The 14,018-nt window shown below is 34.3% G+C and overlaps 1 protein-coding gene across 1 annotated transcript; it reads right to left on the reverse strand.

Moving 5' to 3' along the window:
• Positions 1-5,815: 5,815 nt before the first annotated feature.
• Positions 5,816-8,779, reverse strand: LOC106645475 (cytochrome P450 4C1-like). The gene is made up of 12 exons (XM_014361346.2): positions 8,697-8,779; positions 8,348-8,613; positions 8,109-8,218; positions 7,954-8,044; positions 7,640-7,825; positions 7,465-7,561; positions 6,963-7,065; positions 6,811-6,907; positions 6,565-6,743; positions 6,309-6,477; positions 6,063-6,242; positions 5,816-5,979 (listed from the first exon to the last, which is right to left on the reverse strand). The coding sequence occupies exons 2-12, from the start codon at positions 8,496-8,498 to the stop codon at positions 5,816-5,818; spliced, it is 1,527 nt and encodes a 508-aa protein (XP_014216832.2). The 5' UTR covers positions 8,499-8,613; positions 8,697-8,779.
• Positions 8,780-14,018: the final 5,239 nt, after the last annotated feature.

Raw genomic sequence — 14,018 nt, forward strand, 5'->3', positions numbered from 1 at the left:
CATAGGAACTTTTCCCCATGAAAACAGTTTTTGAAAAAATCTGCATTCACCGGGAATCGAACCCACGACTCCTAGAACTGCGTTGTATCAGTAACAAGCACGCTTATCACTGAGCCAACGCCGCTCCTTAGATTGTACCTTTTTATGATAATGATATTTCTATCAGAGCTTTTTTTTGGTTGACTCGTATGTTAAAAATATAAGTATTTTCAACGATTTTTTTTTTGTCCCATCAGGACCTTAGTTCTGGGAGGCAGCTTAATTAAACTAAGCTTTTTTTTTAATTTTTCAAATGATTATTAATTCTCAGCTAAACGAAATGTGAAAGCTTTCAGGTTATCGGATTCATTCAAAAGTTGAAACGTAAAAAGATAATAGTAGGAAACACCTGGCGTGATGGTGCAATGCTACTTTTTAAAATTGTTCGTATCTTTTTTTCTTTTTTTTTTGTTTCAATATTAAGACCTGAAATCACGTATATCAGGCGTTTTTGAAAAGTTGCGATGAGATAGCGTACTTTTGCTGACCGAAATAACTGTTTTCTTAAGTAACAGAAACTACGATTTTTCTCAATTACTGCAGAATATTTTTAGTGGTGATTCGTCAGTAATAAAGCAATAACTGATTAGTTCAGTCTCACAAAGATATGCCCTGATAACTTCCTATACCACACGAAACTAAATGAACAAATGACGTAGTTGGTTTAATCAGGATTTTTCGACACTGACGTACTTTATTTAAAAATTCAATACAAAATAAAGTTTTAAAAAGTTGTAAAACCAGCAGCACTTAATTTAATCACAATTTTTTGTCTTTTAGAGTGATAATTACTGTAAACACTATACTATCTGTCTATTTTAATGAATCTTGTTTGGATGGCTAGGACGAAAGGTGATATCTGCACAGAGACGATTGATCAGTTCCAAATGAAAATTGTATAAAATTAGAGCCATAAAATGATAGTTCCAAACAAAATTTTTTTTTCAAAAGATTATCATTAGGTCTTTTCGTAAAAACAGCATAAAATCGTGGCATCTTTATGTTTTTGTGGTGTGAATAGTATTTACACAAATTTTAAATTTTGAGCAAACTTCATTGAAACTTCGATATAATTGATTTTTTTGCAATGGAAGTCTTGACTGGATAGTTTATCAACAATTTGTTTAGTTTAGACGTTTTTTGGTAGTTTAAGCATACACGAAAATATGGTACAGTTTATTACGTGAGGTAATAATTGAACTATTTTAGCAAATTGACGATTCTGATACTTATTGAACATAGAATTTTTCATAAATAATGGTCAATATAAGAAATTCGATTTTTGGTATAAATCGAAAAGAATTAACATTTTTTTTTTTTACATTATCATTAACTGTCTTCAGTTGGTGTACACCTTAACCGTTCACGTGAACCATAAAATCCAAAAAACCCGATTTTTTATTCTCTTGTGAGAGTGTATGCGCATTTTAAGAAAAGTTTATTATTAAGATTTCAAAATCAGACATTGTGCAAGTACAAAATATATTACTTAAATATCTTTGTGGTCCGCTAATTCGCGATTATATACGCTATGAGCATAGCATTCAGTGATCTGCGTTGCAGGGAAACCTAGCAACCTTTAGCATAACGTCAATGAATAAATTTATAAGCTAAATGACTGTCTGATGGCTAAAAATTTAAGTGTATTCTTTTGTAACGGATAAAATGACGTTTAAAATATTAGGCGGGTAGATAAAGCCTCAAAAAATGGTCAATAAAGAATTTTCTGTGACTACGACAAAAATTGTTAGAATCGCTTCGTATTATGGTCAGAATACGTGAAAAAATAGTTTTGGGGTATAATCGTGCTGGTTTTTTTTTTTTATTAAATAAATAGTGAAAATTGACCGGATTTTTTCTTCAAATTTTGCTTATAGCTTGTTTTTGGGAAATTGTATTACAAAAATAGCTGACGATAACTTGCTCATTATTTCATTAGGTGTTGATCGGTGTGGGTTAAATTATCTGAAACCTATTTTTCGCAAAGTTGTAGAACAAAAAAATGCGAAAATCGCCATTTCACATTTCAATTTTACAACATTATTAACTTTTAAATTTTTTAATAAAAATTCCTTAAAATTTAGAAATTCCTAATAAGGATCTTTAACCACACGCAAAGATTTTTGTCTGACATTAAAAATGACCTCATAAAACTGTTATTAGTTTAATAATTAATATGGATGTCCTGAACCTCACAGAATGGATAGATCAAATTTTAAATAGAATTTGTTAGAGATACTAAAAACTTAAACATGAAAGAACTTTTGCTTCAATTTAGAACACCGATTTTTTTAACATTCAATTTTGCAAAATAAACAAATAACTGTGAAGTTTTATAATTTACTGTTTTGCATCCACTTTTACTTGATAGAGTAAATTTTTACCCGAAATAAAAAAAAATTATTGCAATAATTTTTTTTAACCAAAATTAACCACAGTTTAGTGATTGTTCCGATTGTTTAAATTTTGACTATTATTTTAACTCAAAATAATTTTTTATACTTTTACAGGATATTTTTTGTTGATTTTGTATGAGTTAATAACTTTTCTACACATTAACAATAATAAAAAAAAATAGGTATAAAGGTATCACGTTATTCTTTTTTTCATAATAGAAATTTCAGTTCTTGATTAACGGCTGAAATAATAACCTTCTGTACTTTAATTCAGGTTTTACTTTTTTATAATTCTGACATATTAAACAAAGCTCTTTTTTTAATTGGCACGTATGATATAATTGTGCAACAATTATAACGATATAATGCAGTATACTTTAAAAAAAGTAACAATAACGTTTGAGGAATTAACAACCTTAATAAACTTTCAGAAATAACAAACATAAAGATACGTTTAATAATATAAGTATTTTTCAATAATTTTGTTAGATGTTGATCCCATCATACCAATAGTTCTTGGTGGGGGTATATATACAACTAAGCATTTTTGGAGTGATACTCCTTTTGTTCCTTTCAAATAATTATTAATGCTCAGATTAATGGATTATGAAAGGCTTGACGTTATCACATTAATTTAAAAGTTGTTAATTATAACATAAAAAAGTGATAGTAGAAAATACACGATACGATGGTGCAATGCTACTTTTTTAAATTATTTGTCTAATTTTTTAATGTTTTTATGATTTCTTGAGGTTTTGTGCATAAGCACACGATCAGTAAGAGCTAATTTAGGAGTGAGAATAAAAACTCCAAAGTCAGGTGTTAGTTTGAGCTAATTAATGTTTTTAATGTTTTTATTTTATTTTTTTATTTTTTATTATTTTTTTTTTTTTTACTGATAGTTACTCCTGAAATTTCGTATATCAGGCGTTTTTGAAAAATAATTTTGAGATAGCGCTTAACAAAATTTTAGTTGTTGGAAATTTTGTCAGACTTTTTCGATCGAAGTGACTATTTTCTTATGAAAGTTACAGGAACTACGATTTTTCCAAATTGTTTTAGAATGGTTTTGTGACAATTCGTCAGTAATTAAACAACAACTAATTAGTCCAACCTCACAAAGATATGTCCCGATAGCTTGCTATACTACACGAAACTAAAGGACTAAATGACGTTTTCGCATGAGGTTTAATGATTACTATTATAAATAAATAATAATGTTTTTAGGCAATATATATAATTAATTTTTAAAAATTAAGTGATCTGTTACGCATAATAGCATATAGCTATGCTATCCTCCTATAGTTTAGGCCCTAAAGGATAGAAGAGCAGGGAAAATAAGGGCAGTCAGACTGTCGAAGAATACCAAGCAAGGCAGTCGATCAAGAGAGTTGAGAAGGAGTCTTTCGTGAGAGATGAGACGAGTCGATCGATAATACTGTAACGTTCGCAGCCGCGAATCCTCAAAAATTTTAAACTACCAGACACACCCACTCCTCTGCACTGTCCTCGCTCTCTACTACTCCTATCCATCCGCACAAACAGCATCAAAAGGGAGAGACATTCGACGCTTCTTATCACCTTCGAGAAGAAACCGTTTCAAAGAAAATACATCCGCATGCAGTGCACACCTCGTTGGCCATTGGTACCCTCCTTACTCCCGCACTGTAACAAGCAACCCCATGCCACCACTACCGTGTACAACTAAACAGCCTTTTTTTTTCCTTTCCTTCCCACTCTCAAGAATATTGCTACTGCTGAAAATATAAATAAACAACATAATAATAATTATTGACAACATTTATACTTAGGTTACTATTACTATTACGTTTATTGTTATTATCATTAGTATTATTTGTATAATCATTTTGCGATTACTATTACTACTATTGCCACTGCCAGAAATATAAATAAACGACATAATAATTATTGACAACATTTATACTTAGGTTACTATTGCTACTATATTTATTGTTGTTATTATTATTATTATTTGTATTATCATTTGGCGATTACTATTACTATTTCCACCGCTGGAACTATTGCTACTATATTTGCTATTATTATTTTTATTTTTATTATCACTGCTACTGTTAAACCATTATTGTTTTCACCGCTCGCTCTTTTAATAATTAACACTACTTTAGTAGCAACATTAGTTATAAGAAATGCCAGATGTGAGGAGGGACGAAAGAAAGAGGAATAATGTATCCCCTCTCTCTAGTGTGTTGGACTGGGAAGAGAATTTTCTAAACTTGCAAACCATATTCTATTCTTGAACCTGAGTGGCGGCCCTGAATTATGCAAGGGCGTGACCTAGAAATCAAGCTTTCCCATTCGCACTCAGGATCTCTTCCCAATACCCCAACTATGCATGTACACAAGATCGGCACCCCCGAATTGACCCATGCGAAACCGTATAAAAGGCCCGAAGCCTCCTACACTAACCAGTCTCAATCAATCAATCCTACCATCCTCGACTCTTCTTTGGTCGAGGTCCTCTGCTTGACTCATCTTGGTCAAGTTCCATATACTGCTGCTCTCAATTGGTGGCACTCTTCCAAATCATCCTAGTTTCCTGCAGTCAAAGTATCAGTCGATTCGGGTTGCCTTAAGTATTTGCAACCAATAAAAAAAACAGTAAGCAAAATTTTAACACATACCTATCTTCTAACTGCTAGTCTTTGAGCGAATGAGCAAGCGATTTGATCTGCTCACAGTACGTTTGCACCGTCTCGCGAGAGTGGCTGGCGTAGGGTTGCACCTCCTTTAGGTACCTTTCCACCTCACATCGCGGCCTATTTTCGTTTATCTGACCACCCAAACAGAAGACTTAAATAAAAGGAATCCTAAGCAATAAGCGAAAGCTTAGCTCAAACTCTATACGTTACGCCGACGTAACAATACACTCGTCCCTCACCAATAGGAGTAATAAAGGATTGTCGAATCTAACGAAAATATCATCAATTCAAATGATTCAACAACCCCATGAATAAGAAATTAATATACTGTAATAAATAAATTTTTTTTGTAAAGTTTTAAATATAGCAACTTTTGAATCTTCAACATTGTTTTAAAATTTTAAATAAATATTAAATTTGAATTCAAAAAGTAATTGAATTTTTTAATTTTAAACGTCTTATCTTAATTTCAAAAATTTTTTGAATTTTTAAACACATGTTATTTCCTTTTCAAAAGTACTTGTACTTTTAAGTAACGGTATTTAATTTTGATTTAAATGCCTACTTTGCAAATATTATAAATCACTGTATTAAATGTAATAATGTATCTTAAACATTTAAAAAACCAGTTTTTTAAATTAAGTTACGTATTTTTAGTTTGCTTCTATTAATTTGGCTGGAATTTTTCTAACAGTGATACTATCTGTCTATTTTAACAAATTTTGTTTGTACAGGACGACTCGGACGCAGGATAATATCTGCTACCAATTCAATGTCACAGAGACGATCGATCGGTTCCAAACGAAAATTGTACAAAATTAGAGCCACAAGAGTTTTCAACTCCATAATTGCAAACTTTTGGCCTACAATATTTAGAAACAATTAGTGCCATGAAAGATTTGACGTTAACCGTATAATTCAGTCAACACAATTTTTGTTCTCTTACCAATGCAATTTCGGAATCCAGCACTAAATGGAATGTAGGAAAACGGATGACGTATGATCGTTTTATCGGGTAAAAATCTGTCGGGATCAAATTTGTTCGGTTCTGGCCAGAAATTTGGATCACGATGGACATCAACTATAGACAAAACGACATTCGATCCTTTGGGCACGAGACAGTGTTCTAAAACAAAATTATAAAAAAATGTCACCAATATTACAATACCGTGACTTTAATTAACCTTATTACTTAATTGCAAATCTTCTGTCACTTCCCGACTTATTGAAGGGACCGACGGATATAATCGAAGAGATTCTTTGATACATCTTTCCAGGTATACCATGTCTTTGAGATCCGAGAAATCAAATATGCCGTCGTTCCGGCAAAAAATTTCCTCAACTTCTTTTCTTGCTCGGCTCTGAAGTGAAAACGAATGTGCGCATGAAGAAAGGACTTTTTATCAAGAATTTAAAATTAGATATTGTTCGAGTAACAAATGTATTACTTGAATTTCTTCGTGGTCCGCTAATACCATAATAACGAAGGTCAAGGCCGTTTCTGTGGTATCATGTCCTGCAAAGACAAAAGTAGCAACTTCCTCCTTTATACCTTCGTGATCTATTAACTTGTTTCTTTCAGCAGCTAAAAGGAGATCGAGCAAAGCTAATCGTTTCTTAGTTCCGTCTGCAATGTAAAAAAATCTTGGAAATTTTCTAAAAGTCTACGTGAAATTATATTTAAAATAAATTACCCAAATACATATCCTTCAAGTCCTGGGTATCATTCTGAAGTTGTTCCAAGTCCTTGTAGTTATTTTCTTGATGGTACTGTCGTCGTTGCTTTATTATCTTAAATGTTAGATATTTTAGATCATCAGTAAAATACAGCTATAAACGTATTTACCTCATTGATAAATCTGTCACTTTCAGTAATACTGTTTTTTATTTTTTTGTTTATATTAGGTAATAAAGGTAGTATCCAATCCTTGATGTAGGGCCTCAGTAATCTGGAGAAATAAAATCAACCGTTTTAATATTGTCTAATTTTTTTTTTTTTAAATTAATAAAAATAATTAGTTAATAAAAAATAAATTAGTTAATGAGTATTTCTAATTTCAAGTTTCCCGATTACTGTTTTCATTATGAGCTAATTAAAGCTCGGAAACTCCTGAAATCATAACTGGTTTTTAATCGATTTATCGTATCGTATAAATTTAACTTTTTCCTCATAGACAAGTCAAACGAGAAGTTTCGTAAAAAAATATACCATAAATTAGATGATAAAAACGATGCTGTCAATCGAACGTTATTCCAACATTAGGTGTGGGTGCAACATATTTGTGGAAGGTGATGGAATTTTTTTGTCGGAGGGAATGGCCATTATCCGATGAATCAATATTTATTACCTATACACCACCATATAAACCATGTCATCCAATGCTTTTTTATAATTTGCTGCTTCGTTGCCTGCTCCTCCATCCACAACTGCACCCATCGATAATTCTAAAAAATCCAATTACCCTTTTGGGTAATCAAACGTAATTCTTATCGTTATAGTACGCTTGTTTGAAGTATACTCACCGCAAATGATCCTTAACGAATATTCCGTACAAAATGGCACTAAATTCACATCGATTATTGAACCTTTATTTTTCAAGTTGGAGATGAGCGTTTCTGCTCGTTCTAACATCATTTCCATCTGTTTCTTCAGAATATTAAAGTGGAAAGCCGGTGTTAAAATCTTTCGTCGATGGTGCCATTTTTCCCCTGGAATACACATCAAATTCAACCAAAGCTAAACGTTCATCCTCCGTTCGGTTCTTATTTTTTATTCGACTATTTGACTAAACTAACTATTCGACTAAAGAGTATTCATTAATATCTTAGATATTGACCTGAACTCGTCAAAAGGCCGCTTTTCAACCACTTGTGTAGATGCTCGTACCCAAATTTCTTATTAATGTGATTTTTGCTCGTCAAAACTATCTGAAATGACATCGGATACGAAAGTTATGTTTGCAATAGGAGATACTGAGTTTGATTCGATCACCTCAATGTCATCCGGATGACGAATATGCACCAAGGGTACGTTGACAATCCACACTCGAAAAATTGGATAGTACGTTTTGCTCCATTGCCTAACTCGTTTGAATATTTCCGCTGCGAAAACAAACATCTCACTTTTTGTACTTGGGTACAACAGGTAACTCTTCATTTTCCAATAAATTTATATTTGTTTGATACGTTACTTGACTCGTTTATAAATTCACCGCTTAAAAAATGTTTTACCTGGTGACACATTCACTTGCAAAGCATTTCCCAAAATAGGAAGCATAGTCGGTCCGGGTAATCGGCTCATTAATTTTCCGCATCGGCCGTGATGCAGGTATAAATGCAGAAATACCAAGCACAACAACACGAATAATAAAAAATACTCCATTTCCCCTCGATTGTTGTGGATGTAATGGTTTATACTAGAGGTGTCTTTTGGTCTGCAAATGTATTTACGGTTGGATATAGTATTGTATATATTTATCAATGGTGCGTTGTACGAGCTACAAGTAATAGATATACAATTATTTAAATGAACAACAAAGTTGTTGGATTAATCCCTCATTTAAAGTTAAGCCACCCTTACCTACGATGAATTTAATTCTTAAACCATCGATCCCAACATCCGGCAGTTATTTCAACTCACTGGAAGATTTCAATGAAACACAACGTTGGTTTTGTTGAAAAGTTTAGTTAACGAAAGATGCACATGTCCTCACTAACGCGAAATGAGCATTGTTTTCGTTTTTGTAGTTCATAATATATGTGCATATGGCGATATTCGAGCAACACAGCATCAACGGAGTGACTGGATGCTAACTGCTCGAAACTTCAAAGGCAAACAAAAATTGTAGTGGGGGTCAAACATTCATCGTTGATTTACCAAATGTACAATTCATGCAGAGTCAAGTTTTTGTGGAGTTTTTCCATTTTTTTTTTTTTTTTTTTTTTTTTTCCTACGCAACGTTAATCTGTGATTATTCCTTATAAAAAAAATTCAGTTCGCTCATGCAGAGCGTATTCGAATTGAAAAATAAAATTTTATCAGACAAACGTCCATGAGATTAAACTCGTGATGTTGGAGAGTTTTTCTTTTTGCGAAATTATGTCATCGTGTTGATTTTATCCAAATGATTTCGAAATTTTGATCAAGTAATTTCGACAGAATCATAGTAATAAAACAGTAACGAAATGACTCATGAAAATTGTAATGGATCATAGATCATAAAAAAAGTGCGAGTAATATAACGATTATAACGATGCATATTTCAAGCATTGGAGTGTAGCAAGTGTAAAGAATTAAAACCAGTGGACAGTGAGTGCTTGGGTACCCAAGTAAGAAGTTATACGTCTAGAAAATTAAATGATAAATAATAAAATTATAAATATAAGTATACCTCGTGTGAAACGATATTATGTACGAAGGTGGTGCAATTATTGTTGGAATGAGTATACCTACGTTAGTTGGGTGTGATTTCAATAAATATTTTAATATCTAATAACAGAACAACTATAAACAATATTTTATGGTACGATACAATATAAACAATATGGCAGCTGGCCAGTAAAAGACTGTACTCTTTCATCGAATCTTTCAATGGTTTCAAAACAAATTCCTAAGAAAATAAGAAACATCCTTATATAAAATAGCAGATCATTCAACTGTATTCTTTTTCACATGTTTAATTTAAAGAATTTTTAATTTAAAATGTAACCTTATGGAAAAATCACTTTGAATTAGTTAAGATATATATATATATAAGATATATATATATAAGATATATATATATATATATATATAGAGCTCTCATTTTTTTTGTATGGAAGATTACTATTAGATAAACCTGTTTCATTTTCAAATAAATCTATAATTTTTTTTTCTTCTCATTAACACAACAAAAAGGGGCCAAGTATGCGTAAAAGCGTGTATGTAAGTTCATCCTTATAAGAAAAATAATTTCCAGCGTTGCAGCATATATTTGCGCTCCTCCCACCTCTCTGAATTTTGTTCTCAATCACAAAAGAAAAATTGTGAAATAAGAAAACGCAATAAAAATCTATCATTGTATTTATACAGTACGATGTTTTTTTTTTTTCATTTATTAAAGTTCAGAAAAAATGTGAAAACAATTTATTTAATAATATAAGACGTCCAATGACAGTTGGTTGATAATTAAAATAACGTCCAATGGTGGTACTGTCAAATTTTGTATTTATTAAAAAACAAAACGACGTTCCGGCCGTTTGGACAATGCTCCGGTCCTTATCAGGTACAAAAATCTATGAGTAAAAAAAATTCTTTACAATACAAATTTTGATAAATACAATAAACGCAAATTAATTAAAGTGAATAATATACCTCTGACTCTTACAAAAAGAATGTAAAATCGTAATGTAGTCAGAGTTTCAAGTTTTATTGCTCTTGTACCCTGCACATACACAAATGACACAGTACACGCACATAATACAATCAAATAAAAATCGCAAGCAATTCCTTGTGAGACACACGTAAACAGATTATGTTTTCCTAATACCATAAATGAAAGGGGCCCTCAAATCATGTGAATTAAGTTAGTCAATCAATCAATCACTCATTAGTCAACGAATGTAACAAACTCCTGTCATTCAAATCCAATTTGACAAATTTCAAAAATGAAGAAAGTAAGTACCGAAAAAGAAAAAGAAGATATGAATAATAAGAAAAGAAGTTGAGAGGCGTTTGCTCAGTGGTAAGCGTGCTTGCTACTGATACAACGCTGTTCTAGGGGTCGTGGGTTCGATTCCTGGTGAGTGCAGATTTTTTCAAAAACTGTTTTCACCGGAAAAAGTTCATATGTAACCCCGGCTGTTTCGGGGCGGGTTTTTCCGTGGAATTTTCCTTCATAGTAATTCCAGGGTTTTTTCCTTGCTCCACAGGTCTTCGGGCCTAGGTGAATGCGAAACAGTGTTAGGGCCTAATAGGTAGGGATTAGCGGGCCCGATGCCAGGCAGGGATCGCCGGCCTTACCGGCGAGGAGTGGCCCCTGAAACATGAGGCTTCTCCGGGAATGCTAATTAACCTGGATCCGATGCTTCGGACCCAGGCTACACAGTGGCGAGTTGACCCGATGCACTTCCCTCCGGTGCAGAGAGTGTCAGCTTAACTGACAAGGTGTGTTACACCGGAGATACTTCCACTGTGCCCATGGTATGATTTGTATGGTATCAATCAAGGGGGCTCCTTCGCGAAAGTCCCCAAACAGAGAAATATTATTTCTTGTAAATAAAAGTCTACTGAATTTAATGGTGGTCTAAATTATATTTCGAATGGGTCAAAATTTTGAGAAATCCGAGCTCAAAGTTATAACCATTAGAACGTGTTCCTATGGGGCAGCGTGAAAAACAATTTGTTTTCGTTTATAATAAACCTAAATTAAAAGTCCCAGCAGACTGAATATATACGTTTTGTAGATGAAGTCTTCCTCTGTAATATGCTGTATTAAAAATTGTGGATAAAGGACCATTTTAGCGAGATATTTGTGATGGAAATAAATAAATAGTGTCCGGGAGGTCAGGAGGTCACGTGGGTAGCAGACGTACTTGTTCTCGACATATATATATACCATATACCTATATATTACATTGCTATACTACACCAACTGACCAACAGAGGTGGTCTGGTCTGGTGGTGTACCCTCGTATGCACTAGACTGGTCAAAACAATAATTAATTTTTCGTACAAAGTTAAACTGCACACATAAATATCGTTTTTCCCACTTCATACGTTATTAAAAATATCATAATGATTTTCAGACACATTTGTTTATTGAAAAACAAAACTTTATTTTTTGTTTGTCTTTGACCTCAGCAGTAGTCGTAGGAGCCCCCTTAAGTCGCGTTCGAGCTGTTCGATATGTTTGTCCCACCCCGACGGATCGTCACTAGCTAAGTTAGCTTGAAGAGCGGAAATCATAGTTTGATTTAGACGCTCTACTTGACCGTTCGCCTGAGCGTGACGACTAGAATTTAACGTATGACTTATGCCATTTTTATCGCATAGTTCTTTAAATTTTCCAGACGTGAACGCAGTCCCCCGATCGGTGACGAAACGAATCGGCGCCCCGAAACGGTTTACAAGTTTTTCCAAACATCTTACGGTCGTAGCCGCCTTAACATCCTTTACAGCATAGAGCAGCGCGAATTTAGTCAAATTGCAAACTGCTGCTAAAACGTATTTATTCTGCTTCCGAGAACTTACGAATGGGCCCAAATGGTCTAAGTGCACGATCGCGAAAGGTCTCTCGCCTGGCGGTATCGGATGCAATTCGCCCTCTCTTTTCCCAGATTTATTCTTTGCGAGTAAGCATTCAATACACGATGCTATATGCCACCTGACGTAGGCTTTCATTCGGGGAAAATAATAATACCTTTTGATCCGCGCTAATGTACGATATACACCGAAATGACTCGTCAAGTCATGGTTTTTAATAACGATCGCTTTCCGCATGTGAAGAGGAACGACGTAGCACTCTCTATTTTCAGAGTCCGTTTTATACAGAATTCCATCCCTCAACACATACCTGGACACTTCGTCCTTTTCTCGTCGCGACCTTTCACGTTCGGGTTTTTCCAAAATTTTAAATTTTCTCGACAGTGTTTCGTCCGAACGCTGGTACATTAAGATCTCGCCCTCGTGTACGTTAATATTGTATTTGAACGCTCGCTTCAATTCTTCCGCTGGTTCTATTGGTGCTCGGGACAGCGCGTCCACATGCCTCATACGCTCGCCTTTTCGATGAACAATCACATAATCAAACTCTGCGATCGCAGCCAGCCAGCGAACGATTTGAAGATTTTTTGTTTTTAAAGAATTGACGTAAACTAGTGCTTGACAATCGGTGACAATTGTAAAATGTAAGCTAATTAGCCACGGTCTCAATCTTTCCATTGCCCAGACAACCGCCAAGAGCTCTAACCGACTAGAATGATACGTACGTTCTACATCTGACGTTCGCCGACTGATTGCATACACAGGGTGCAGACAATTTTTATCGTCGCTTTGCATGAGTATTGCTCCGAGCCCGTCACTCGATGCGTCGGTATGTAGTTCCGTGCTCCTCGCGTTGGGATTGTAATGGGCCAACACCGGCTTGGTACACAGCTTATTTTTGACCGCAACGAAGGCATTTTCGTGTCGCTGTTCCCATACATAAGGTATGTCCTTTTTTAATAATTCGACAATCGGCCCGGTTATTTTTGCAAAGTCTGGCACAAATCTCCGAAAGTAACTGGCCATGCCCAGAAATCTACGTATCTCATGAATATTTTGCGGTCTCGGAAAATCGATAATCGCTCTGACCTTCTGCTCATTCGGCCCTATACCATAACCGTTAATAATGAAACCCAAATACACAATATCGCTCAGACCGAATTTGCATTTCCTCAAGTTTAAGGTAAGTCCCGATTTTTTGAGCAATTTCAACACGAGTTCGAGTTTCTCAAAGAAGGAATCCCAAGTTTTGGCATGAACCAGAAAATCATCTATAAAATTTAACGCGAGTTTATTGCCATAATTCCCAAAAACTTTCTTTATTAATTTCACAAATAAAATGGAGCATTCATGAGACCAAACATGGCTCTTTCAAACTCACCCGTTTCATCCGGAGTAATGAAAGCGGTTTTTGCCTTTGCTCGCTCGGTCAGGGGCATTTGCAAATACCCGTGTGCTAAATCTAGGGTCGCGAAAATTTTTGCCCCATGCAATTCCTCTAAACCGTCATCAATACTCGGCATCGGGAAATTCATCCTAACTGTTTGTTTATTAAGTCGCCGATAATCGACCACTAACCTGTGCGAGCCATCAGGCTTCTTAACCAACAGACAGGGACTCGCGTAAGCTGAATCAGTTTCACGTGCAATACCGGCTTGC

The sequence above is a fragment of the Copidosoma floridanum genome, unplaced genomic scaffold, assembly GCF_036245765.1.
Source record: "Copidosoma floridanum isolate Cflo_tuat_1 unplaced genomic scaffold, Cflo_Japanese_pri ptg000030l, whole genome shotgun sequence".
In the NCBI taxonomy this organism is placed as follows: Eukaryota; Metazoa; Arthropoda; class Insecta; order Hymenoptera; family Encyrtidae; genus Copidosoma; species Copidosoma floridanum.